At 43.2% G+C, this 26,511-nt stretch overlaps 1 protein-coding gene across 2 annotated transcripts in view; it reads left to right on the forward strand.

Moving 5' to 3' along the window:
• The window catches only part of DDC (dopa decarboxylase), a 109,243-nt gene that overhangs the window by 41,047 nt on the left and 41,685 nt on the right, over window positions 1-26,511 (forward strand). For both annotated transcript variants that reach the window (XR_014066873.1, XM_081534594.1), the window contains 3 exons: window positions 7,192-7,258; window positions 10,615-10,709; window positions 15,618-15,685. Coding sequence is in view for 1 of the 2 variants with exons in the window: in XM_081534594.1 (XP_081390720.1) it covers window positions 7,192-7,258; window positions 10,615-10,709; window positions 15,618-15,685 (230 nt within the window). In the remaining variant the exon portion in view is untranslated. The remainder of the gene's footprint in view (window positions 1-7,191; window positions 7,259-10,614; window positions 10,710-15,617; window positions 15,686-26,511) is intronic.

Below are 26,511 nucleotides of genomic sequence, written 5' to 3' on the forward strand. Positions count from 1 at the left end.
TGCTGAATAGGCATGGTGAAAGCAAATATCCTTGCCTTGTTTCTGTTCTTATCAGGAAAACCTATAGTTTCTCACTATTAACTCTGATGTCAGGTTTTAAACATGTTCTTTGTCAAGTTGAGGTAGAACATCTATTAAAACATCTGCTCTATCCTATTGGCTAAGATTTTTAAAATTTTGCTGGATTTTGTCAAATATTTTTTGTTTATCTGTTGATATGATCATGTGATTTTTTTCTTCTTTAGCCTTTTGACATGATAGGTTATATTAATTGATTTTCAATGCTGAATCAGTCTTGCATACCTATAGTAAGTCCCACTTGGTTGTTACTTTGTATATATTATTGAATTCAATTTGCTTGTGTTTTGTTGAGAATTTTCACATCTATCCATAAGAGATATTTGTCTATTGTTCTTTCTTTGAATGTTTTTGTCTGATTTTGGAACTTGGGTAAGACTGGCCTCACAGAATGAGTTAGGAAACGTTCCATTTTCCTCAGTTTTCTGGAAGAGATTATAGAGAATTAGTTTTATTTGTCTCTTTTTTAACTGAAATATAGCTGATTTACAATATTTTGTTAGTTTCAGGTATACAGTATAGTGGTTCAGCTTTTTTACAGGTTATGCAGCATTGAAATTTATTATCATATGACGCTATATTTCCCTGTGCTGTACAATGCATCCTTACCCTATTCCAATACTTGCTTATCTAGTTTATTCATAGTTGTTTGTACCTCTTAATCCCCTACCCTTACCATTCCTCTCCCCACTTCCCTCTCCCCCCTGGTAATCACGAATTTGTTTTCTGTATCTAGTTTAATTCCTTTCTTAAATGTTGGGTAGATTTTATGAGTGAACCCACCGGGGCTGGTTGCTGTCTGTTTGGGGGGTGCTATTAATTTATTGATTTTATTTTTTGATAGATACAGGTCATCTTAGTCTGTTCAGTTTGCTACAATAAAATACCACAGACCAGGTGCCTTATGAACAACAAAACTTTATTCCCCCAGTTCTGGAGGCGGAAAGTCTGAGATCAGAGTGCCAGTGTGGGGGCTACTCAGGGTCCTCTCCTGGGTGCAGACAGCTGACTTCTTGTCGTGTTCTCATATGGAGGAAGGGGCTCAGGAGCTCTGCGGGGTCCCTTTTATAGGAGCACTAATCCCATTCTCAAAGGCCTCATTCTCACAATCTCCCAAATGCCCCACCTCTTAATACCAACCACTTGGATTTCCATGGTTTTGCAGATGTGTTAGGGGCACAGAAACATTCCAGCTGTGGCATAGACCTGTTGAGAGCATCTATTTTTCTTTATGTGAGTTTTGTAAAATTATGTCTTTCAAAGAATTGATCCATTTCATTCAGGTTTTCAAATTTGTGGGCATAGAGTTGTTTATGATATTATTTAAATATTATCCTTTTACCACCCAGGAGATCAGAAGTGATGGTCCTTTTATTTCTAATATTAGAAATTTGTGTCCTCTCTTTTTTCTTAGTTAACCTAGTTAGATGTTTATCAGTTTTATCGATCTTTTCAAAGTACCAGCATTTGGGTTTGTTGATTCTCACTATTGATTTTCTGTTTCTAATTTCATTGATGTCTACTCTAATTTTTATTATTTCTTTTCTTTTAGGCCCTTTGGATTTAATTTGCTTTTTGTTTTCTAGTTTCCTAAGGTGGAAGCTTACATTCCAGATTTAAAATTTTCTTTCTTTTCTAGTGTATGTATTCATTTAATGCTATAAAGCTCTCCCTAAACATTATTTTCACTGCATTCCACCCATTTTGGTAAGTTGTATTTTCATTTTCATTGAGTTAAAAATATTTTGAAAATTTGCCTCAGACTTTCCCTTTGCCCTGTATGTTAATTAAAATCTTTACTATATTGTCAAGCCATAAACATGATATGTCTCTCTGTTTATTTAAATCTTCTTTAATTTCTTTCATCATGTAAGCCTATACTTGCTTTGCTAGATTTATACCTACATAATTCTTTTTTTGAACAGTTATAAATGGTATTGTATGTTTAATCTAGGTGTCCATGTGCTTACAGTAGCTTACAGAAATACAATTAATTTTATATGTTGATCTTGTATCCTGTAATGCTGCTGAACTCACTTGTTAGTTCTAGGAGGGTTTTTAAAAAATGAATTTTATGGATTTTTCTGTCTAGATAACCATGTCATATGCAAACAGGTACAGCTGTATTTCTTCCCTTCTGACCTGTTTGCCTTTTATTTATTTTTCATGCCTTTTTGCACTGGATAGAATTTCAAGTACTATTTGTTTGGCAGTGATGCAGGTAGGCATTCTTATCTGGTTTCCAACGTTAAAGTGAAATGAATGTAGTTTTTCACCATAAAGTATGATGTTATCTCTAGGCTTTGTAGATGTTCATTATCAAATTGAGAACGTTTTCTCCATTCCTGAAGTTCTGAGAATTTTTATCATGAATTAGTGTTGAATTTTGTCAAATTATTTTTCTACACTGATTGATGTGGTTGAGTGGTTTTATTAAGTCTGTTAACAAGGTAGATTACAGTGGACTTCAAATATTAAACCAGCCTTGCATTCCTGGAGTAAATCTCATCTGTTCATAATGTAATTCCTGTTGCTAGATTCTAATTACTAACATTTAAGGACTTTTGCTTCTATATGCATGAGTAATATGGGTTTGTAATTTTCCCTTTTTATAGTCTTATTTTAATGTTAGGGTAATACTGGTTTCATAAAAAGACTTGAGAAGCTGTTCCTTCCTCTTCTATTTTCTGAAACAGATTGTGTAGAATTCATGCTAATTCTACTTTAAGCATCTGGTTTTGAATTTAGCACTGTACTATATATGGGAAGAAGCAAGAGTCTGGGTTCTTGGAAATCACTCTTTTGATACACACCTTAACCATCCAGGGTCAGTATCTGGCTTTTCTCCATCCTGAATCCACTCAGGGTTCACAGTTCAGGGCAACCGCAGTGGCTGATGGCTTGGTGGCCACAACCTTGTTTGCTTACTGATGTGGCAGGCAACATTCTTGTTTATACCCTCATAATCTGGGGGTGGAAATTCAGAGGCAGCACCATGTTTCATTTTGGCTGCTACTCTGCGTCTTTGTATTGATGAGGACTTTGAAATAAGCATCATCTATGCGCTCTTCAGGGTGGCCAAGACCTCTGTTGGGGCATTTTATATGCATCATTTAAGAGACATCTACACCTCTATCAATTACATTCCACTGTTCTCATGGTGGGCTCTCAAGCAAAAGGTGACAAGTTCACAGTCTTCGGAGCAAGTGCCAGATACTCACACTCATTGCACTTCAAAGCCTATCATGATGGAATAAGTAACAATTCCACGTTAATTCACTAAGTCACTCATTTGTTTGACAAATGAATGCCCACAACATACTAGACCTGTGGGACTGAGATCAAGGAGGGCCCTCAAGCATCTTACTGGCTGGAGTGGAGATATTAAGGGAACAGTCTGCACCAGGGTGCAGTGTAATCTGCATTAGAGGTCCAGTGATTTGGAGCAGAGGGTTTCACAGCTCATCAGAGCTCATAGTTCGACCTGTATGAAATGCCTGTTTCCTTAGAGCCCTCCTTATGCCAGCCCCGGGATTCCATGGATAGGCATGATCCCTTTCCTCTTGCAGTGCTCCTGGTGGCAGATAGACATATCCACTGATCTTTGTGCCATTTGGTGAGGACTTTGCATGTGGACAGTGCTTCCCTGGTGGCTCAGATGGTAAGGAATCTGTCTGCAATGCAGGAGACCCCTGGTTTGATCCCTGGTTCAGGAAGATCCCATGGAGAAAGGAATGGTGACCCACTCCAGTATTCTTGCCTGGAGAGCTGCATGGATGGAGGAGCCTGGAGGGTTACCATCCATGGGTTGCAAAGAGTTGGACATGATTGAAGCAACTAACACACACACATGCTCATGGACAAGGGGTAGAGGGTATGATGAGCTCAGTAGGGGGGTGTCAGTGAAGTCTTTGCTGAGAGTTAACATATAAGCCCCCTGTCCTGGAGGACATGTATCACGAGCCTGTCTTGTGGAAGAAAACAATACTGCAAAGGCACGGAGATGGGAAGGATCACTGGTTGCATGAGGAGATGCAGCTGGCCATTGTCTTAAACGGGCAGCCAAGGGCCTGTGAAGCTGGAAGGAGAGGCTGCCTGGACAAGGCAGGAGTGTTGCTTGAGCTTTGACATGTCTGCTTGTTCCTATTGCTGGTTCCCATTGAAACATGTGCCTGGTGTTTGTCATCCTTCACATGTGTGACTCTGTGCCCGATTCTGAGATGCAGACCCTGATGCCTGGATGTCTAAGGGAGCTTGCTGACCCTGGAGGTCTAGCCAGTCCTGGAGATCTGAAAGGTACATGAGCCTTTCCTAAGCAAGCTAGCCACCTGGAGCCCACAAGCCCTGCCCACCTCCTTCATGGTTCACAAAGGGGCTACAGCCCCTTCAAGGTGTGACCTTCTGTTGAAAGTAGGGGGCACATTGGGCAGATCCGAACTGGGAGCCCTCCAGGAACTCACCGGGTCTTGTGATACATTTCTCTTTCTTCCTCTTGGTGGCTTGCTTTCCTGACCTGATAAGATCAGGCCCAAGGCAGAGGGCAGTGCTGAGAATGACAGACGAGGAGGGGAGGGAGGACGGGAGGGGGCAGCGTGGGGTAGCAGGACAGCCCCAGGCTCTCAGAGGTGGGGCGCCCAGCCTGCCTCCCCCTTTGCAAATGTGATTAGGTCTCCGCAGAGCAGCTGAAATCAGGTTAGCATCTCTGAGCTGAGCCGAGTAATCAGAGCCCGGAGCAGAGCAGGTGCTGGGGTTAAAGCGGCTTCTGAGAATGAGGACAAGCTGCCTCACAGCCCTCAAAACACTGAACACACGGGCCCTGCCATCCACCAGCCTGGCACATCCTCCTAGGAGCCTGGATCCCATGCTGCCCACATGCTATGCAGGGAGCTGCCCAGGGATTGGGTTGGTTGCAAGGGCCTCAGGCATGGCCTAGTGTGCTGGGTTCTTTAACTGGCAGAACCAGAGTTAAGAATACCTGAGCTCTCTTCTTGGTCTGGTCCTGCCTGTTTGTCCTCAGACCCCACGCTGAGTGTCTCACTTAAGCTAACACTAAAGTAGGGGGTCCCGAAGACATACAAATCAGGAGAGTCCTGATGACTGAATATAATGTCTGCAAAGCTCTCAGCTGCAAAACTGAGACATGTTCTCAGCTGAGGTCACTCCCAGGACTGGGCAGCATTTTCTTGATTTTACAAAATGCTCCATGGTAGAATGAAAATATCAATATTAACATAAAAACCTCAGAATAAAAGCTGTAATATTAACCAAATCTCATCATAAGAGACAAACAGTACTAATATTTGGTGAAATTATTCTAGACTCACTTCCATATGCACATTAATAGAAAATAATTTTAACAAGAGGATATTCAGGTTGCATTTTAAAAACAGATGGTATGGCATTTATTTCCATTAGGATTTAGCTGAGGAAAATGAGATGAAGTGAAAGGAATTCCTAGATGACAGAAGTGTCATTCCTAAGAGACTCTTAAAGTTGAGAAAATAATTTGCAAGTGATATTAAGATGGTTGGATCATCCTGTGTGTGTGTGTTTTTTAAAGCTACACAAGCTTTATGACATAGACAAAGCATTTTATGGGTCTCATGTTCTACCTACCAAACCAGGACCCTTAGACAAAGCGTTTTTATATTCAGTTATATTTTTGGAAGGAATTGCAAACAACAAAGGAAAATGGCTCACTGACTCAGATTCCCATTCAGTGACTCATCTGGTCAGGATTAAGCAGGCTTGGAGAATGGCTGGTGCTTGGATTGGGGTGGGGAGGAGTGTGAGGGGTGGGCACAGAGGTGGGAGGAGAGGGACTGAGAAGCCATGGGAAAGGTCAAAGCTGCAAGGTCTACACTCACAGACCTCAGGCTCTGGGCATATCCTGGTCCAGTGCATTTGTGTTGTAAATGAGAAAACAAACACCCAGCAAGTGTCCACTTGATGCAGAGCTGGGCCTCCAGTCTGGCCTCTTTGTCCCACGTGCTTGGCTTCAATGTCTGCATATCCATCTTGCCTTTTCCTTTTCTGTGTTGCTGGTAACTGGATGTCTCAGGAAGCTTGCTGACCCTGGAGGTCTAGCCAGCTCCTAGGGACCTGAAAGGAAAGTGACGCTTTCCTAAGCAAACCGGCACCCTCAGAGCTCACACACCTTGCCACATCCTCTACGGGGCTCTCACACTCCAGGCCACTTTTCTCCCACCCTGATCTCCCCAGAGCCAGGGGCCAGACAACCAGAGCAGCTCTTGTGCCCACAGCCCATTGCAGTAATCTGAAATAACTCATGCTTGTCAGTATTAAGCTTGCCTTGCCTGTTCCTTTCTGCTGGAACCTGTAGTTTGTGCCCACCCTTTCCCCTCTCTCCATCCCTTCCTCTACCTCCTGATTGATCAACACTGGTGCTTCCCTGTGTGTCTCTGCATGGCATGGCATCCCTTCTCCCTGCGGGTATCACAAGCTATCTGTTCAGTGGTGATAGCCTCCCATACTGTTGGCCTTACCTGACCTCAATAACAAAGCATCACTCTCTCCAGCTCAGGTGACTATGTCAGGTGAGCCTCCACAGGGCAGAGCCCCACACCTCCCTGGTCAGACTACTTTGACTCGGAGACACATTTGGTTTTCAGATCAAACACAGGTGGTCATAGGTGAAATGGAAACAGGGAGGCCTCCAGCCCAGTTCTCTAATTTACTAGCTTTGTTTTTCTGATCCTCCGTCTCTATTCTCAGGGCACAGATAATTGCTGGAGGCTCCATAAAGGCTACACAGATTGAATGAAATTTCAGTCTTGTCACATTGAAAGAGAAATTTCATTATTTAGATAGCACCCACCACCACAGACCAATTAGGCTCTTTGGTTTTGAAAACATCAGATGCTTTTTGATTGTTTGGAGGGTGTTTGCATGCAGTGAATGGTGCTGAAGCACCCAATCTGTGCCAGCAAAGTACGAGTTCCTAGCAACATGAACAAATAAGATGCAGACCCTGGTCTCAAGAGCTTCGTGGGTTGCCAGGGCTGGACCTGGGGGTGTGGCTGTGTGTATGGAGGTTACAGCAGGGACTATGATGTAGGACTGAACAAAGGACATTTGCTTCTTACCCTCCAGGTGGTGGCTACACTGGGGACCACATCCTGCTGCTCCTTTGACAACCTCTTAGAAGTGGGGCCCATTTGTAAGTATCTGATTAAATTTTATTTGGAAAAAATTTTCCTGATATCCAAAGACTTTAGTGAACTGCCTCTTTGGGCTCTCCTTCATAATATTAACTTCATATTATATTATTCCATTATATAATAATACATTAAAACATAATATAATATTATAATAATATATAACTGACTCATTGGAAAAGACTCTGATGCTAGGAAAGATTGAAGGCAGGAGGAGAAGGGGACGACAGAGGATGAGATGGTTAGATGGCATCACCAACTCGATGGACATGAGTTTGAGCAAACTCCAGGAGTTGGTGATGGACAAGGAATCCTGGTGTGCTGCAGTCCATGAGATCACAAAGAATCAGGCATGACTTAGCAAATGAACAACAGAGCCACATACAGTTATCAGAAGTAACAGACAGCCTCTGTGTACTTTTCCCAATTTGTTCTGATGGTAACATTTTGCAAAACTGCAATACATGTCACAACCAGAGAACTGACATAGTGCAATCTGGGAGATCATCTTATTCAGATTTCCCCAATTATATTTGTCCTCATTTGTGTGTGGGGGGGGCAGTGTTTATTAAGCCTGGGACAATTTTATCATCACTGGTGTAGGTTTACGTATCTGCCACCACAGTCAAGGTACTGAATGGTTCCATTGCCACAAGAATCCCTTGTCGTTTATGATTTTTCACTTGTCTGCAGGAGTTTTGGAGAATCCTGTGGATGGAGGAGCCTGGTGGGCTGCTGTCCATAGGGTTGCACAGAGTTGGACACGACTGAGGCAACTTAGCGTGCATGCATGCATTGGAGAAGGAAATGGCAACCCACTCCAGTATTCTTGCCTGGAGAATCCCAGGGACAGAGAAGCCTGGTGGGCTGCCGTCTATGGGGTCGCATGGAGTCAGACACTACTGAAGCGACTTAGCAGCAGCAGCAGTAGGAGTTTTAGGGCAAGTTCATGGTTGGAGGGAAGCCAGTCCCCCAGAGGCTACCCTTGGTCCTGACACCAGTTCCCAGGTCAGGGCTTCCTAAAACCTCCCCCAGGTTTGCAGGTTTGACACTCCACACCTGGGAGCAGAGAGGAGGTGCCCAGGGCAGAGTAGGGTGTGGTCCAGTCTGAGGGCTTCTGGTCGTCCTCGCCTGTGAGGTCCCCCCAGTCCCAAAGCAGGACAGTAGGCACAGGGTGGGGCTCTCCCTGCCAGGGATGCTCGCCCAGCCTGTGGTGCCAGCCATGTGTACCTGAGCTGTCACACGTTGCCCGGGAGGCTGCCTACATTTCCTGGCCCCTCCGGGAGATCCAGTGAGTACTTTTAGTTCCCAGTCCTCCAGGTCTCAGAACTGATATGAAACGACCCAAAGCCCCCACTGTAAACCCTGCTGTTACACTGTCTGGGGGAGAGTCCTAGCAGACATGGCCTTGCCCTCCCCAGAGCCAAAGGCAAAGGCCAGAGCTCCTTGGGGTGAGGCTAGTTCTCTCTGCAGCCTTCTTTCTGGGGACCCTCTTCCCGCCAGAGGCCCCTCTGTCTTTTCCCACCCACTGCCCCCTCTGAGATCTCCTGTGCCCTCTGGAGTGACACAGCCTTGGGGGCTGGCATCATTCCAGCCCCCTCCTTGGGGTCTGCGGTCAGATCGCCTCTCCTCTGTCTTCCCAGGCAAGGCCCAGCTAAGGCAAGGGGCTGTGGTTTTACTGTGTGACAAGCATCTTTCTCACGGGGTGAGGGTCGAGGGGCCCCCAGAACTCCATCCCCCTCCTTCTGCCATCATAGCTGTATTCCTTCCTGCCTTGTCTGTCTGAGCTGGGCAGAGACCCTGGCATCGGTCAGACTCTACCCAAATGCCTCTAACAGAAAATGCAGTTCTCTTACAGCAGCCTCCACGGCCCCACGGAGAACCCAAACTTGCCCTGAGATTTTGTGTCTATCCTGTACGTGTGTCTGAAGCTTCTCCCCACCCTCAGTAGAGCTGACCTATAGCAGCGACAGATGACAACATTGCTGCAGAGGTGCTGGCCATTGTGTCCTCTCCCGATCCCATTTTTCCTAAGGCTTCATGCCCTTTCTTGTACACAGCCATGTCTGTGAGGGGTTCTGAGGGCACCCGGGGGCAGGCTGGTCTGTGTGAGGCATTTTAGGCCTCACCCAGTGTGACCTTCTGTGTTAATTATCATTGTCCCAGGACACATTTGATCTTAAACCAACTGAGGGCTTTTGTTCCTTCCATCCTGAAGATCAAACTGAATCACGGCTTTGAAATGTCTCTTCCATCTTTTTATCAGCAGAATTCAGAACTGCTCCTCACTCCTCATAGCATTGTGTGTAATGAACCAGCATCACGCAGGCAAAAGTGAACTGTGAATCTCTTCACCTGCATGGATGCATTGGCAGGTCCTGACCGGCCCCTGCAAGGGTGCCCTGATCCAGGTCTCTTGGGGCAGCATCTGCCCCCATAAGGGAAGGAGCCCACCCCCTGATCTAGACCCACCACCTCTCCTGCTTGTGTATTTCACAGCTATGGGAAGCACCCAGTGCTGAGGCTGGGAATAGTCACAGTGATCATGTCATTCCTCACTGAATCTATCCTAGTGTCATGATGGGTACAGTATGAGTGTCATCTGGTTTATCCCTCGGGGTCTGAGTGCTGTTTTATCTCCATTTGCTGAGAGCAGAGCGAGCTTGTGGCATGACAGTAAGGCCACACGGCAGCTGGGCACCTGGGGGAGGGATTTGAACCCAGATGCACCCGAATCGAGGGAGCATGTTCAAACAGGACTCTCTCCCAGCTCAATGCTAGAAGGTTCCTGTCCTGTGAGGCCCTTCTATGTGGCTGGAACACAAAATTCACACTCATGAAAGGAGCTGAGAAGATTCAGGAAGCATAAAACAGGTGCCTGAACTTCCTGCGGGGATGAAGGGGGGCAAAGAGACCAGTGGGGACTATGGGTGATTCCAACCTCAAGAGATGCTTGTGGGAAGGGCTTCAGAGTCCAGAGAATTGGAAAGAAAGTTCCCAGTGAGTGAGGCGGGGAGAGCAGAGCAGAGTGAATACCTGGAGTGGTTGTGGACAGCTGGAGGAGAGTGGGGTATGCTAGTCTCATGGAGCTCTGCTGGACCTGAGGGTCAGCTCCAAAAGTCAAGCTGCCCCCCTTGCCTCCATGCATGTGCTGAGTACTGGTCCCTGTGCCCGGCACTGTCAGGCCAGCAACAATGAAGGGCTGCTACCTCAGCCTCACTGCCTGTCTGAGATGCAGACATCAGACAAACAAACACTATTGACAGACTATGTTCAAAAGGTGCCGGGATGGGACAGGTGCTTGACTCCGGCATGGGGACATCCCTCCAAGAACTCACAGGTCATTTCTGGGCTTCAGGTCATGAGGAGGGCTTGTGGCTGCACGTGGATGCCGCCTACGCGGGCAGTGCCTTCATCTGCCCTGAGTTCCGAAACCTTCTGAATGGCGTGGAGGTGAGTGTGCTTTTCAACAAGATCACTTTTATTTATTTACTTATTAAAATTTTTATTGGAGGGTAGTTGCTTTACACTGTTGTGTTAGTTTCTGCTGCATAGCAAAGTGAATCAGTTATACATACTCAGTGCTCTGCGATGAGCTCAATGGGCAGGAAATCAACAAGATCATTTTAAAAAGGTATACTGTGATCAGTGATTTGTCTTCATAAGGATGTGATACTTTTATTTTTCACTACTGTGGTTTGTTTCAGCGAGTGATTTCCATATCCATTTCTGTGATGATTAGAATTTACACCTCCCTGTGACAGGGGGTGAGAACCTTCCTGGTTCCAAAACCTGTCTTCTCAAAGAAGACATACCTGATGTTTATACTATTTCTTAGTCTGCAGATCCTGGGCACAGCTGTCATGATAGGATAGATTTTTAGTTCATAAAATGATGGGGGAATATTTAGGAAGAAAATAAAATCTTAATGCATTTCAGATCAATGGGTAGTTTTTAAAAACCAGCCCACCATTCCATTCAATCTAAGTCAATGTCACAGTTGTGTGCTGATCATGCAACTGAGCATGATGTTCACGTTCATAGAGATGGAACGAGCAACGATCAGTGCATTTAAATGTCCCGTGCATGCTCAGAATTTGGAATATATGGCCTGTAATACCTCCTAAAACATCTGATTCTTTTGAGAAACAGCGATCAAAATGGTTGACCGATGCTCTGCTTCTCCAGGATGCAGACTTAACACACAGAGATGATCTTAGGGACAGATCCTAATAAACTATTCCAGACCAAAGCAGATTTTCACTGTCAGCAGCTCACAGGGCAGGCGGTTCCTTCTTGCCAGGGACTCAGATGTACATGCTGCGAAGGGCCCAGAGCAGCAGGCTTTGTCAGTAATGACTTCATGCTCAGAGGCAGGGGTTTCTTGAGACCATGGCCTCACATGGTGCAGGAATCAAGGGTGTTGTCTTGGGCTTGAACAGCCGGTTTGCATCCTGACTTTGTGCCAAGACCAGCCATGTCCCCTTGGGCAAGCTAGTAACCTTTCCACACCTCACAAAATGGATTTCATAATCAAGCCTCCTTTGAGGGGTTATTATAAAAATCAGAAGACTTAATCATATTTAAAGGGCTGAGAAGCAGCACCCACACACAGCAAGCTGTGCACACAGTACATGTTATTCTCATTTCCCACTACAACCTGGAGAGACTGTCCCTCCAAGCCTCTCTCTGATCTCTTGTCTGCTGCCAAGCAATTTTCTAATGACTGATTTGAATTCTCATAACGCCATAATACTAGAAAAGTAGGTATCGGTGGTATATAACACAAAATTCTCATCTTTGAAATGAGTAATCCTTTTGTCACTAATGAATGAAGATGCATTCTGGTTTATGCCTCCATCACATCCATCCATTCATTCACTCATTCATTCAGTAATTACTTATTGATCTCTGCATGTGTGCAAGGGCTTAGATCAATCCTCGGGGGTACATGGAGGCCTCTGGAAATCTTGGGAAGGGGTGAAAGTACATGAGAAATTCTGGTAACAGGGTGCTCACACTGACTCCTATAGTTCATGGCTGATAGTTACTTAGGTGGGTGTTTGGTGGTGGGAAATGAACAAGAAATCTCTCCACCATGTAAGTACGTTTTGTTGTGGTCCTATGTGTGATGATATATATCACTGGGAATGTCTCCCTCCCCTGGGGCCTCAAGAGACCAAGGGCAAAGCATCCATCAGGATGTATGTGAGCCTCCCAATGCCTGGTCTTTTCTGAGTGTCTGGTGTAGAATTTCACGATCTGTTCCCACTACACTCTTCTCTTCCCCATGAACCAACAACTCAAAGTTTCACTTTCATGAGGCGGTGTCTAATTGTCAGACCACCACAGTGGTGGGGCAGCCCTCCACCCGTCTCTCTGCAGTGAGTTCCTATCAGTATCAGATAGGATTTCATACCCAACAATGAGTAATGCCATCCAGCCTCCTATGGCCAGGTCCCTAGGCTGGGAGGGCTGGCTGCTCAGCTGGCAGATAAGGGACTGTAATATCCTGTCTACCCAGCCCAGCCCTGCTGATAAGCGCCTTCCTCTCCATCAGCAGGAAGAAACATCCCTGTGGGTAATGAAAGACAGAGAGGTTTAAAGAGATCAGCCCCCAGGAGGGAACTAATAAAATTCCTAGTAAACAAAGCCCTTCTTTCACCTTTTGTTTCTCATTTCCTGCCTCTTTCTCAACTTTGCTTTTTATTGGAACCTGGAGGGAAATGAATCTGCTCCCCTAGAGTGGGTGGAGGGGTGAGGTGGCCATCAGCAGATCCAATGTCTGCCCTCCAGCCCCTCCTGGCCCCTTGTGTTCTCGCTGCCTCCTCCTGCTCCTCCCTCGTCAGCATGGAGAAGTGGTGTCCCAAAGCCTCGGGGAGACTTTGAAGCTTCCCCCTAAGAGATTCCTCCCAACTAGGGTCTTGGCATGGCCACTGTCATCAGTCTGCTTCAATTATAGATGCAGGCACATGGCCTCAGGTGGACTCAGGTCCCGGTACTCAGCCAGAGGACAAGCCAAGGACATGTGCTCTGACAAGTCAGGGAAAACACAGACTTCCCTAGTCGGTCTTGGTGGTTGAAATCTCTTATTTGTCCTACTTGAAAATAGATTGACACTTGAACTTGACAAGTGACCTTAGAGCCAGTTGTTGGCAGTTGTTACCACTGGTGTCCACAGACCCTCTCACTGTTTTGAGTATAATGAATGTGGATGGTGTCTTTAGAACGAAGAAGAAAATATTTAGATAAACAAGAACAGTTGTTGCTCTATTACATCCATATTGGTAAAAGAACCATCCAACTCAATGAAAAATGGGCTGATCCTGATCGCTGTATATTAGTTATGATCTTTTCATTTCCATTGTTGATCATGGTACGTATACTCTGAGAACTTTGCTAGTTCATAAAATTTGGGAAACATGCGTCAAGTATTTTCTAAGCTGAATCAGTCCAATTTTCTGACATAGCACCTGTGAATTAAAATTAAATTAAATTAAAATTGTCAATTAAATTAAAATTAAATTAAAATTCCAATTGTCAAATAGTCTAGTAGTTTAAAGTGTGGATAAATTTTATGTGACTTTGAACTATGCAAAATTGAAAGCACACAACATAAAATATGAATAACATCTCATTTTATGTGGAAAAGTAGAACTATGACTTTCCTCAAAAGTGAATTGGGATTCACCAGTGTCAAAGCAGGAGAGCCCACTGAACTATAAAGTGTGTTTCTGTTGCTTCTTGGGGGTGGGCATCCTCATGGATGATAGAAATGTCCCATGACTTTTGTCAGGGTTGGTCTTGGACTATGCTTTGAAATTCTGCATGTTTTATATTATCCAAGGTCCTTGAAATGCATCCCTTGATTCAAATGTTATAGCCCTACATCAAATTAGGATTAACACATTTATTTTTGCATATATTTTTAGGAAGGCCTTAGACATTATCTAATTCCAAACCCTCACATAAATTCCCATAGAAAAATACTGCTGCCACATCAGTACAGAAAGGGTGTTTCAGTCATCCAGACATCACCCCTCAGCCGCCCCTGAAAGTGAGCCTTGTGGGGACTCAGGATAGGAATGCGCAGCACACCGGCCCCAGGTAGCTGAGATGCCCATCAAGGTAACGATTTCAATGAGCCCAGACTCATGCATCTTCCCACACAGAGAAAACCCTAAATTCCTTAACTTGACATGTTTGGTTTCCTTGGCCTGTGTGATAAGTCACTTCAGTCATGTCCGACTCTTTGTGATCCTATAGACTGTAGTCCGCCAGGCTCCTCTGTCCATGGGATTCTCCAGGCAAGAATACTGGAGTGGTTGCCATGCCCTTCTCCAGGGGACCTTCCTAACCCAGGGATCAAACCCTCGTCTCCTGCACCTCCTGCATTACAGGCAGATTCTTTACCACTGAACCACCAGGGAAGCCCTTGGTTTTCTTTAATTGACAGTAATCTTTTGATGTTCCAACTACCAGATTTTTGTTGCAAAAACCCCTATATAGCTTGGATTCCCCCTTCCCTCTTCAGGGCAGTCCCTGGCAGTGACCTGAGATGCTGTGTCTGGGCTTGGAGTCCTGGGAAAGTCTGTCAAATAAAGCATAACTCTCAGCTTTTAGATTGTGCTTTTTTTTCAGCCGACAACCTGGTACCTTTTATGCCCAGTGGACCACAGTCTCACTCTGGTTCTGTGGGTGTCCCCTGCAGGGTGCCCCCAAGGCACATCCCTACCAGCTCAGCAAGTCCCTCCCCTCGCCCTCTATGAGGGGAGGTTGGTTTAGGGCTGCCTGTGACGTCATTTTTATAAGCCCCGCCCAATGACTGCTCTCGCACCAGTTCTCTGGACTTAACCAGAGCTGCTCGAGATCATAGCCACTTTTTCCATCACATGGCCCTACAACCACATAGCAGTTACAGGATTTGCACCAGATGGTTTCTGCATCACCCTCAAGACCTGTGTTGAGGTGTTCATGGCTATTATCTCATGACTTTTCCACGAAGCAGGACTCCGATCCAGGCACATGGAGAAGCAGTTGTGCCCAGATGCCAACCCAGATCCTCTGGCTTCAAAGCTCTTTTCCTCCCTTTGTGCCTCAGCCCAGAATCAGATATATTAGCTTCATGTTTCATGAGATAGGATTTGAAATGGATGAAATGAGGCTCAGGCAGGTGGGGTGGCTGCCCAAGTGCCCATGAGCCCCAGACCCCACAGTTTCACCTGATTCCCATTCTGTCTGGGTGGTCAGACTATTTTTATTTGAGAATACAAACTGTTAATTACTATGCATGAGGTCTTGTTTTTAGCTAAGCATTAATAATTGAAGAGTTTTCTTTTTGTTGTTATTATTCCTTGGCAGTTTGCAGATTCATTTAACTTTAATCCCCACAAATGGCTCTTGGTGAATTTTGACTGCTCTGCTATGTGGTAAGTTTCCCTGCTCATTAGATGTCAATTACCCTGCTTCTTAGACAAGTTTATATGAAAGAAACCTGGAAGGTGAAGTGCCATTGCTGGGGAAACACATAAAACACGACCTACCTGCATTTCTGCACAATGGGTAGAGATCTTGCTAAATCTTACCCTGTCGTGTGCTGTGATCTAGAACATATTGGCACAAGAGAAGTTTAACAGAGAAAATATCTGATCTAATTTACCTAGTATTAACAACAAAAAAACAATACAAATTAACCTTAGTACATATTTGTAATTCATTTGCTTCTATGTTTTTATTCTTAAATGTTTAATAAATCTAAGTCTAAATCCTTAAAAACATTTGCTAAGCAACAAGAAAAGTAATTCTATTTTCTAAGAAGTTCCCTGGAAATTCTTAATAGCCATACCGTCAGCACATTGGTTATATTAAGAGCAGAAAAAAGAATTCAGAAATTATAGGGGATGACATTTCACTGTGCTGATGATGTTTAAAGAAATAATGAAGACTGGAGTAGAATGGGATCACTAGAAAGTAGTGCTTCTTAGTTTATTAGAGTAAGAAGTTGGTTAATGAATCCTTAGATCTAGGAGTTTTGCATGAATTTTGTGCAAAATTGTTTACTGCATAATTAAGGGAATGGTTTTCTGTTGGGGTCCTTTAATGGACTGGAACCTGGTGGTACAGAGTTGACGATAAGAAAGTAAAAGAAAGAAAGAGGCTGATATTCCCTGGTTTACACAGAAGACCAATAAAACCCTAAGACAAAGGGTTTGCACTGCTTATGTAGGCTCAGGGCACCCTCTGGAGGAGGTCTTGAAAGCCTGGGCAAGTAAGTAAGCTTGGCGGGCCTCTATGCTCCAAAGAATTAGCCTGAAGGAGAGAGAGAGAGAGAGAGAGATGAAAAAAGACACGGGGACCCAAGCTCTGATGGAACAAGGGTGTTTTATTCAACATAGTGTGGGTATATATACAGTCTTACAAGGTAGCTTTTTCAGCAAAGATAAGGATCAAAAATCTTACAAATTATCAAGGAAACATAAGGTTAGAATTCATGTCAAAGAGAGAGGGTTGTAAATAATCACTTTCCTTATCAGAAAGGAAGAAAGTTGTAAATAGTTACTTTTCACATATGGAAAAGCTAATGAAGGAAATGCATGCATTCCTCAGTCCCCGGGAGCAGCTTGCCAGCTCCTCTTAATCGTTGAATATTCAAGGATTAATAAGGAACAGAGGAATCATGACAGATCAAAAAACAGCACACAGGAAGCCTCCTGTTAAATGCTCCCTAACAGTATTCCATCTTAAAAAGCTGAGGAAAGCAACTGAAGTCAGTTCCCCAAGTTCACCTTAACTTATCTAATGATAAACTGCACTCAGTGCTTTGTTATCGTTTAGTCACTAAATCATGTCTAACTCTTTGCCAGCCCATGGACTGTAGCCTGCCAGGCTCCTCTGTTCATAGGATTTCTCAGGCAAGAATGCTGGAGTGCATTGCCTTTTCCTTCTCCTTGGGATCTTCCCAATCTGGAAGCTGAACCTGCCTCTCCTGCATTGGCAGGCAAATTCTTTATTACTGAGCCACTTTTAGGTCCGTTTAAATCAAATGTCCTTTTTTGTCAGTCTTTGCCTGAAACTCTGATACATGATTTTAAAACCCATTTGTATTTGGGCTAAAGTTTGTCAGAAATGCTAATAAGAACTTAGAAAAGCTATAACTTTTATGAATGTTAGCATTCTTGTGGTTGTGTTTGCCTATTTTACCTAAAAGAGAACACTTTGAAGATAGTTTGTATAGCGTGTCAAAACTCCCCTTTCTCTAACTTTAAATTGGGTTGAGATGGAATTCTTTTCTGCTGGGGTATTTGATCTGGTGCAGACACTGTCCGAGGGCTTCCCTGGTGGGTCAGACAGTAAAGAATCTGCCTGCAATGCAGCAGATCCGGGTTCTATCCCTGGGTCAGGAAGATACCCTGGAGAAGAGAATGGCTACCGACACCAGGATTTTCTTTAAATTAATTAATTTATTTTAATTGGAGGCTAATTAATTTGCAGTATTGTAGTGGTTTTTGCGATACTTTGACATAAATCAGCCATGGGTGTACATGTGTTCCCCATCCTGAACTTCCCCTCCCAACTCCCTCCCCATGCCATCCCTCAGGGTCATCCCAGTGCACTGGCGCTGAGTGCCCTGTCTTATGCATTGAATCTGGACTGGCGATCTATTTCAAATATGATAATATACATGTTTCAATGCTATTCTCTCAAATCATCCCACCCTCGCCTTCTCCCACAGAGTCCAAAAGTCTGTTCTTTACATCTGTGTCTCTTTTGCTGTCTTGCATATAGGGTCATCGTTATCATCTTTCTAAATTCTGTATATATATGCATTAGTATACTCTATTGGTGTTTTTCTGTCTGACTAACCTCGCTCTGTATAATAGGCTCCAGTTTCATCCACCTCATTAGAACTGATTCAAATGCATTCTTTTTAATAGCTGAGTAATATTCCACTGTGTATATGTACCACCACTTTCTTATCCATTCATCTGCTGATAGACATCTAGGTTGCTTCCATGTCCTGGCTATTGTAAACAGTGCTGTGATGAACATTGGGGTACATGTGTCTCTTTCAATTCTGGTTTCCTCAGTGTGTATGCCCAGCAGTGGGATTGCTGGGTTGTATGGCAGTTCTATTTCCACTTTTTTAATAAATCTCCACACTGTTCTCCATAGTGGCTGTATACTAGTTTGCATTCCCACCAACAGTTTAAGAGGGTTCCCTTTTCTCCACACCCTCTCCAGCATTTATTGTTTGTAGACTTTTGGATAGCAGCCATTCTGACCAGCGTGAGATGGTACCTCATTGTGGTTTGGATTTGCATTTCTCTGACAATGAGTGATGTTAAGCATCTTTTCATGTGTTTGTTAGCCATCTGTATGTCTTCTTTGGAGAGATGCCTGTTTAGTTCTTTGGCCCATTTTTTGATTGAGTCATTTATTTTTCTGGAATTGAGTTACTTGTATATTTTTGAGATTAATTCATTGTCAGTTGCTTCATTTGCTATTATTTTCTCCCATTCTGAAGGCTGTCGTTTCACCTTGCTTATAGTTTCTTTCACTATGCAAAAAATTTTAAGTTTAATTAGGTCCCATTTATTCATTTTTCTTTTATTTCCATTACTCTGGGAGGTGGGTCATAGAGGATCCTGCTGTGATTTATGTCACTGAGTGTTTTGCCTATGTTTTCCTCTAGGAGTTTTATAGTTTCTGGTCTTACATTTAGATCTTTAATCCATTTTGAGTTTATTTTTGTGTATGGTATTAGAAAGTGTTCTAGTTTCATTCTTTTACAAGTGGTTGACCAGTTTTCTCAGCACCACTTGTTAAAGAGATTGTCTTTTCTCCATTGTATATTCTTGCCTCCTTTGTCAAAGATAAGGTGTCCATAGGTGCATGGGTTTATCTATGGGCTTTCTATTTTCTTCTATTGATCTACATTTCTTTCTTTGTGCCAGTACCATACTGTCTTGATGACTATTGCTTTGTAATATAGTCTGAAGTCCAGCAGGTTGATTCCTCCAGTTCAATGCTTTTTTCTCAAGATGCTTTGGCTATTTGAGGTTGTTTATATTTCCATACAAATTGTGAAATTATTTGTTCTAGTTCTCTGAAAAATACCATCAGTAGCTCGATACGGATTGCATTGAATCTATAGATTGCTTTGGGTAGTATACTCATTTTCACTATATTGATTCTTCTGATCCATGACCATGATGTATTTCTCCATCTATTTGTGTCATCTTTGATTTCTTTCATCAGTGTTTTATAGTTTTCTATATATAGGTCTTTTGTTTCTTTCAGTTCAGTTCAGTTCAGTTACTCAGTTGTGTCCGACTCTTTGTGACCCCATGAATTGCAGCATGCCAGGCCTCCCTGTCCATCACCAACTCCCGGAGTTTACCCAAACCCATGTCCATCGAGTCGGTGATGCCATCCAACCATCTCATCCTCTGTCCTCCCCTTCTCCTCCTGCCCCCAATCCTTCCCAGCATTAGAGTCTTTTCCAGTGAGTCAACTCTTCACATGAGGTGGCCAAAGTATTGGAGTTTCAGCTTCAACATCAGTCCTTCCAATGAACACCCAGGACTGATCTCCTTTAGGATGGACTGGTTGGATCTTCTTGCAGTCCAAGGGACTCTCAAGAGTCTTCTCCAACACCACAGTTCAAAACCATCAATTCTTCGGTGCTCAGCTTTTTTCACCATCCAACTCTCACATCCATACATGACCACTGGAAAAAACATAGCCTTGACTAGACGGACCTTTGTTGGCAAAGTAATCTCTGTTTTTAAATATGCTGTCTATGTTGGTCATAACCTTCCTTCCAAGGAGTAAGAGTCTTTTAATTTCATGGCTGCAATCACCATCAGCAGTGATTTTGGAGCCCAAAAAAATGAAGTCTGGCACTGTTTCCACTGTTTCCCCATCTATTTCCCATGAAGTGATGGGACCAGATGCCATGATCTTACTTTTCTGAACGTTGAGCTTTAAGCCAACTTTTTCACTCTCCTCTTTCACTTTCATCAAGAGGCTTTTTAGTTTTTCTTCACTTTCTGCCATATGGGTGGTCTCATCCACATATCTGAGGTTATTGATATTCTCCCAGCAATCTTGATTCCAGCTTGTGTTTCTTCCAGCCCAGCGTTTCTCATGATGTACTCTGCATATAAGTTAAATAAGCAGGGTGACAACATACAGCCTTGACGTACTCCTTTTCCTATTTGGAAACAGTCTGTTTTTCCATGTCCAGTTCTAACTGTTGCTTTCTGACCTGTGTACAGTTTTCTCAAGAGACGGGTCAGATGGTCTGGTATTCTCATCTCTTTCAGAATTTTCCACAGTTTATTGTGATCCACACAGTCAAAGGCTTTGGCATAGTCAATAAAGCAGAGATAGATGTTTTTCTGGAACTCTCTTGCTTTTTCAATGATCCATCAGATGTTGGCAATTTGATCTCTGGAACCTCTGCGTTTTAGATTTATTGATAAGTATTTTATTTTTTTTTATTGCAATGGTGAATAGAATTGTTTCCTTAATTTCTTTTTCTGTTTTCTCATTGTTAGTGTATAGGAATGCAAGGGATTTCTGTGTGTTAAATTTATATCCTGCAACTTTACTATATTCATTGATTAGCTCTAGTAATTTTCTGGTGGAGTCTTAAGGGTTTTCCATGTAGATGATCATGTCATCTGCAAACAGTGAGAGTTTTACTTCTTCTTTTCCAATATGGATTCCTTTTTTTTTCTTTTTCTTCTCTGATTGCTGTGGCTCAATCTTCCAAAAGTATGTTGAATAGTAGTGGTGAGAGTGGGCATCCTTGTCTTGTTCCTGACTTTAGGGGAAATGCATTCAATTTTTCACCATTGAGGATAATGTTTGCTGTGGGTCTATCATAGATGGCTTTTATTATGTTGAGGTATGTTCCTTCTATGCCTGCTTTCTGGAGGTTTTTTTTTTTAATCATAAATGGATGTTGAATTTTGTAAAAGGCTTTTTCTGCGTGTTTTGAGATAATCATGTGATAGCTATCATTCAAATTGATAATGCAGTTTATCACATTGATTGATTTGCAAATATTGAAGAATCCTTGCATCCCTGAGATAAAGCCCACTTGGCCATGATGTATGATCTTTTTAATATGTTGTTGGATTCTGTTTGCTAGAATTTTGTTGAGGACTTTTGCATCTATGTTCATCAGTGATATTGGCCTGTAGTTTTCTTTTTTTGTGGCATGTTTGTCTGGTTTTGGTATTAGGGTGATGGTGGCCTCATACAATGAGTTTGACAGTTTACCTTCCTCTGCAATTTTCTGGAAGAGTTTGAGTAGGATAGGCGTTGCTGCTATTGCTAAGTTGCTTCAGTTGTGTCCGACTCTGTGCGACCCCATAGACGGCAGCCCACCAGGCTCCGCCGTCCCTGGGATTCTCCAGTCAAGAATACTGGAGTGGGTTGCCATTTCCTTCTCCAATGCATGAAAGGGAAAAGTGAAAGTGAAGTCGCTCAGTCATGTCCGACTCTTAGCGACCACATGGACTGTAGCCTACCAGGCTCCTCCGTCCATAGGATTTTTCAGGGAAGAGTACTAGAGTAGGATGCCAGTTCTTCTCTATGTTTTTGGTAGCATTCATCTCTGAAACTATCTGGTCCTGGGCTTTTGTTTGTTGGAAGATTTCTGATTAGTTTTGATTTCCGTGCTTGTGATGGGTCTGTTAAGATTTTCTATTTCTTCCTGGTTCAGTTTTGGAAGGTTATACTTTTCTAAGTATTAGTCCATTTCTTTCAAGTTGCCCATTTTATTGGCATATAGTTGCTGATAGTAGTCTTTTATGATCATTTGTATTTCTGTGTTGTCTGTTGTGTTTTCTCCATTTTCATTTCTAATTTTGTTGATTTGATTCTTTTCCTTTTTTCTTGATGAATCTGGCTAATGGTTTGTCTATTTTATTTATCTTCTCAAAGAACCAGCTTTTAGTTTTGTTGTTTTTTGCTATAGTCTCCTTTGTTTCTCTTTCATTTATTTCTGCCCTAATTTTTATGATTTCTTTCCTTCTACTAACCCTGCGGTTCTTCATTTCTTCTTTTTCTACTTGCTTTAAGTGTAGAGTTAAATTATTTATTTGATTTTTTTTCTTGTTTCTTGAGGTAAGCTTGTATTGCTATGAACCTTCCCCTTAGCACTGCTTTTACTGAATCCCATAGGTTTTGTGTTTTTGTGTTTTCATTTTCATTCATTTCTATGCATATTTTAATTTCTTTTTTATTTCTTCTGTGATTTGTTGGTTATTCAGAAGTGTGTTGGTTAGTCTCCATATGTTCGTATTTTTAATAGTTTTTTTTTTTTTTCTGTAAGCTTTTGATTACTCCTTCATGTTTGAATGAGATCCTTGCTGGGTATAGTAATCTGGGTTGTAGGTTTTTCTCATTCATCACTTTAAGTATGTCCTGCCTTTCCCTTCTGGCCTGAGGAGTTTCTATTGAAAGATCAGCTGTTATCATTATGAAAATCCCCTTGTGTGTTTTTTGTTGCTTTTCCCTTGCTGCTTTTAATATTTGCTCTTTGTGTTTGATCTTCATTAATTTGATTAATATGTGTCTTGGGGTGTTTTGCCTTGGGTTTATCCTGTTTGGGACCCTCTGGGTTTCTTGGACTTTTGTGGCTATTTCCTTCCCATTTTAGGGAAATTTTCAACTATTATCTCCTCAAGTATTTTCTCATGCCCTTTCTTTTTGTATTCTTCTTCTGGGACTCCTATGATTTGAATGTTGGGGCGTTTAACATTGTCCCAGAGGTCTCTGAGGTTGTCCTCATTTCTTTTAATTCTTTTTTCTTTTTTCCTCTCTGCTTTATTTATTTCCACCATTCTATCTTCCACCTCACTTATCCTATCTTCTGCCTCAGTTATTTTACTGTTGGTTCCCTCCAGAGTGCTTTTGATCTCAGTTATTGCATTATTCATTATTGACTGACTCTTTTTTATTTCTTCTGGTCCTTGTTAAACATTTCTTGCATCTTCTCAATCCTTGTCTCTAGTCTATTTACTGTAATTCCGTTTTGTTTTCAAGATTTTGGATCATCTTTACTATCATTGTTCTTAATTCTTTTTCAGGTAGAGTCCCTATCTCCTCCTCTTTTGTTTGATTTGGTGGGCGTTTATCATGTTCTCGTACCTGCTGAATATTTCTCTGCCTTTTCACTTTGGGGTCTCCTTTCTGTAGGCTGGAAGTTTGCGGTTCCTCTTTGTTGTGGAGGATGCTCCCTGTGGGTGGGGTTGGACAAGCCGCTTGTCAAGGCTTCCTGGTTAGGGAAGTTTGTGTCTGTGTTCTGGTGGGTGGAGCTGGATTTCTTCTCTCTGGAGTGCAATGAAGTGTCCAGTAGTGAGTTTTGAGGTGTCTGTGGGTTTGGTGTGACTTTAGGCAGCCTGTATTTTAATGTTCAGAGCTATATTCCTGCATTGCTGGAGAATTTGCGTGGTATGTCTTGCTCTGGAACTTGTTGGTTCTTAGGTGGTTCTTGGTTTCAGTGTAGGTATGGAGGCTTTTGGATGAGCTCTTGTCAATTAATGTTCCCTGGAGTCAAGAGTTTTCTGGTATTCTGAAGTTTTGGATTTAAGCCTCCTGCCCCTGGCTTTCAGTCTGATTCTTACAGTAACCTCAAGACTTCTCCATCCATACAGTACAGATGATAGAACATCTAGGTTAATGGTGAAGATTCTCCACAGTGAGGTACACCCAGAGAGGTTCATGGAGTAGCATAGAGAAGAGAAGAGAGTGGAGGAAGATAGAGGTGACCAGGAGGAGAAGAGGGGGAGTCAAAAGTGGAGAGAGCAATTTAGCCAGTAATCAGTTCCCTAAGTGTTCTCCACAGCCTGGAACACCCAGAGAGATTCACAGAGATAAGTAGAGAAGAGAAGAGGGAGGGAGGAGATAGAGGTGACCTGGGGGAGTAAAGAGAATGTCAAAAGGGGAGAGAGCAATCAAACCAGTAATCAAACCCCTAAGTAAAAATGGCCAACTCCAGTATTCTTGCCTGGAGAATTTCATGGACAGAGGAGCCTGGTGGGCTACAGTCCATGGGGTTGGATACTATTCAGCAACTAACACACACACACAGATGCTATCTGAAGTAGTTGGTGGATGGATTGTGGCTCCAGAGTATCCAGCTGGCATGGAGTCAATGTGAGTCCCCATGTGTATCCCAGAGGCCTCTGTTCTGGGAGAAGGGCTGGCCTCAGAGCAGGTTAACTAGCAGCTAAGGGGCCGTCAGTGGCCAGTGAGCCATTTGACTGAGAAAAGCCACAAAATCAGCCTGGACAGATCAGCTGATGGCTGATGGGGGAAGGAACGAGATGACTCCAGATGGTCTTGTGGCAAGCTGTGGTGTTTTAGTCATTTCCTGGGTAAAATAATATCAGAAATGGATGTTCAATGAGTCCCGATAGATGCAGCTCCATCAACACACTAATTAGCCAAAGTCACTGGCCCTGCAAGTGGCCCTGCAAGGGGGACACTGACATCACTGCCCCATCTTCCAGATTCGGAGACTGCATCTGTCAGGGACCGCTCGTATATGACCCAGATGTTGAGACGTGATAAGGGTGAATACGAGAAAAGCAGAATTCCACCCCTGTGTTCAGAAAGCCAGGCAGTGAGTTAAGGATAAGAGAAGACGTGTTTCATCAGGGGTTTTCTCAGCACCTGGTGTGACGGCCGAGGCTGCCATGGGTGCTGGATGAAGACACAGCCAGAACTGGGGGCTAGGAGTAACGTGTCTCAGGAGGGTTCCTCCTGTGTCCGGTTCAGACACCAGCCCACAGAGCGGCATTGGCAAATGCAGGGACAAGGCTCAGTCAGTTAGAGAAAGGAAGGCGGAGTTGACGGTCACAAACCTGCAGGAGAAACTTGAATTGAGCCACAAGACACAGGAGTAGTCCACCGTATTTGAAATGTTGCCGCAGAGAAGGGAAATTCGTTATCCTTTAGAAATGGTGAATTTGAAGGGTGGGGATCAATACGTAAGGAGCTTCCTACCAGCTAGTTTGAAAGGCTAAATAAACAAATGAGTAAAGATTTAAATTATAATAGAGGATATGCCTCCTCTCTTCTGAGTCAGTGTGGTCCTGAACAGAACGATTGTCAAGGGTTTTGAGGTGATTCATCCATTCAGGAGAATCAGGTCTCTCCTAAACCCAGGGGTTCACCCCATGATATCATAATGACAATATGAACATTGATTGATGTAATTTGATCTGGAATGATTTGTGTTTTAACATAGTAATTACTAACATCTACTATTTTGGGCTCTGTGCTTACATTACCTTTCTAGGGCTTCCATAACAAACAACCATATATTGGGCAGTTTAAACAATAGAAACCTTATTCTGGAGGCTGGAAGTCCAAGGTCAAGGTGTGAGAAGGACTGGTTCCCCCTGAGACCTCTCTCCTTGGTGTATAGATGGCCATCTTCACACTGGGTTTTCATATGGTCTGTTTTCCATGCCTGTCTATGTTTGGTGACATGGTATCTGAAAGAGGGCATATGAAGAGGGTCTAGGCAATGAGTGTCCTGAGGGCCAGGGGGAAAGGTAGCCAGTGCAAAGGCCCTGAGACATGTTTGTGCACAACAGAGAACTCAGAATAGGTCACAGTTAACTGCAGATGGTTCTCTGAGGTCCACATGGATTTTGAATTTGTTTAAAATAAGCTGTTTACGTTTTACAGTTGGCATTTTTCCATATACTTGCAACTTTTCAAAGTTTCATCAATTACTTAGGCCTTTAAAGAGTCATTTCCGTTGGTCTCAGTTGCTGGGGTGTCCTTCCCACCTGGCACAATCCAGTGGGCCCACACACAGCCTGGCCCTGTGCTCCTGTGGGCACCAGGCTTCTGGAGCATGCATACATGAGTGATGCTTTCCAGAAACTTCTAGCTTGAAGAAATGATGTGCCAACTTAAATTACAGCACTGGATGCTATCAAGAAATAACATATAAACCTAAGTTCTTGGGCTGTCTGGGAAGAATTCCCCTGCCCTCACTGGCAGCAGAGGAGGCATACCTAAACCCTCATCCAGGGGTGCCCAATTCTTTCCTTTATGGCAATAAAGATGCTTGAGTACAAATTTTACATTCAAGATATTATCTGCTATTAGGTGCCCTTTTATTTTTCATATGTCACCTCATCTAATCCTATTGCAGCCTTATTGATACAGGAAATATCCTGGTTTCTTAGTTGAGGGTACTGGGGTTCTGAGGGTACTG

The sequence above is a fragment of the Giraffa tippelskirchi genome, chromosome 10, assembly GCF_054371585.1.
Source record: "Giraffa tippelskirchi isolate mGirTip1 chromosome 10, T2T-mGirTip1v1.2.pri, whole genome shotgun sequence".
Taxonomy (NCBI): Eukaryota; Metazoa; Chordata; class Mammalia; order Artiodactyla; family Giraffidae; genus Giraffa; species Giraffa tippelskirchi.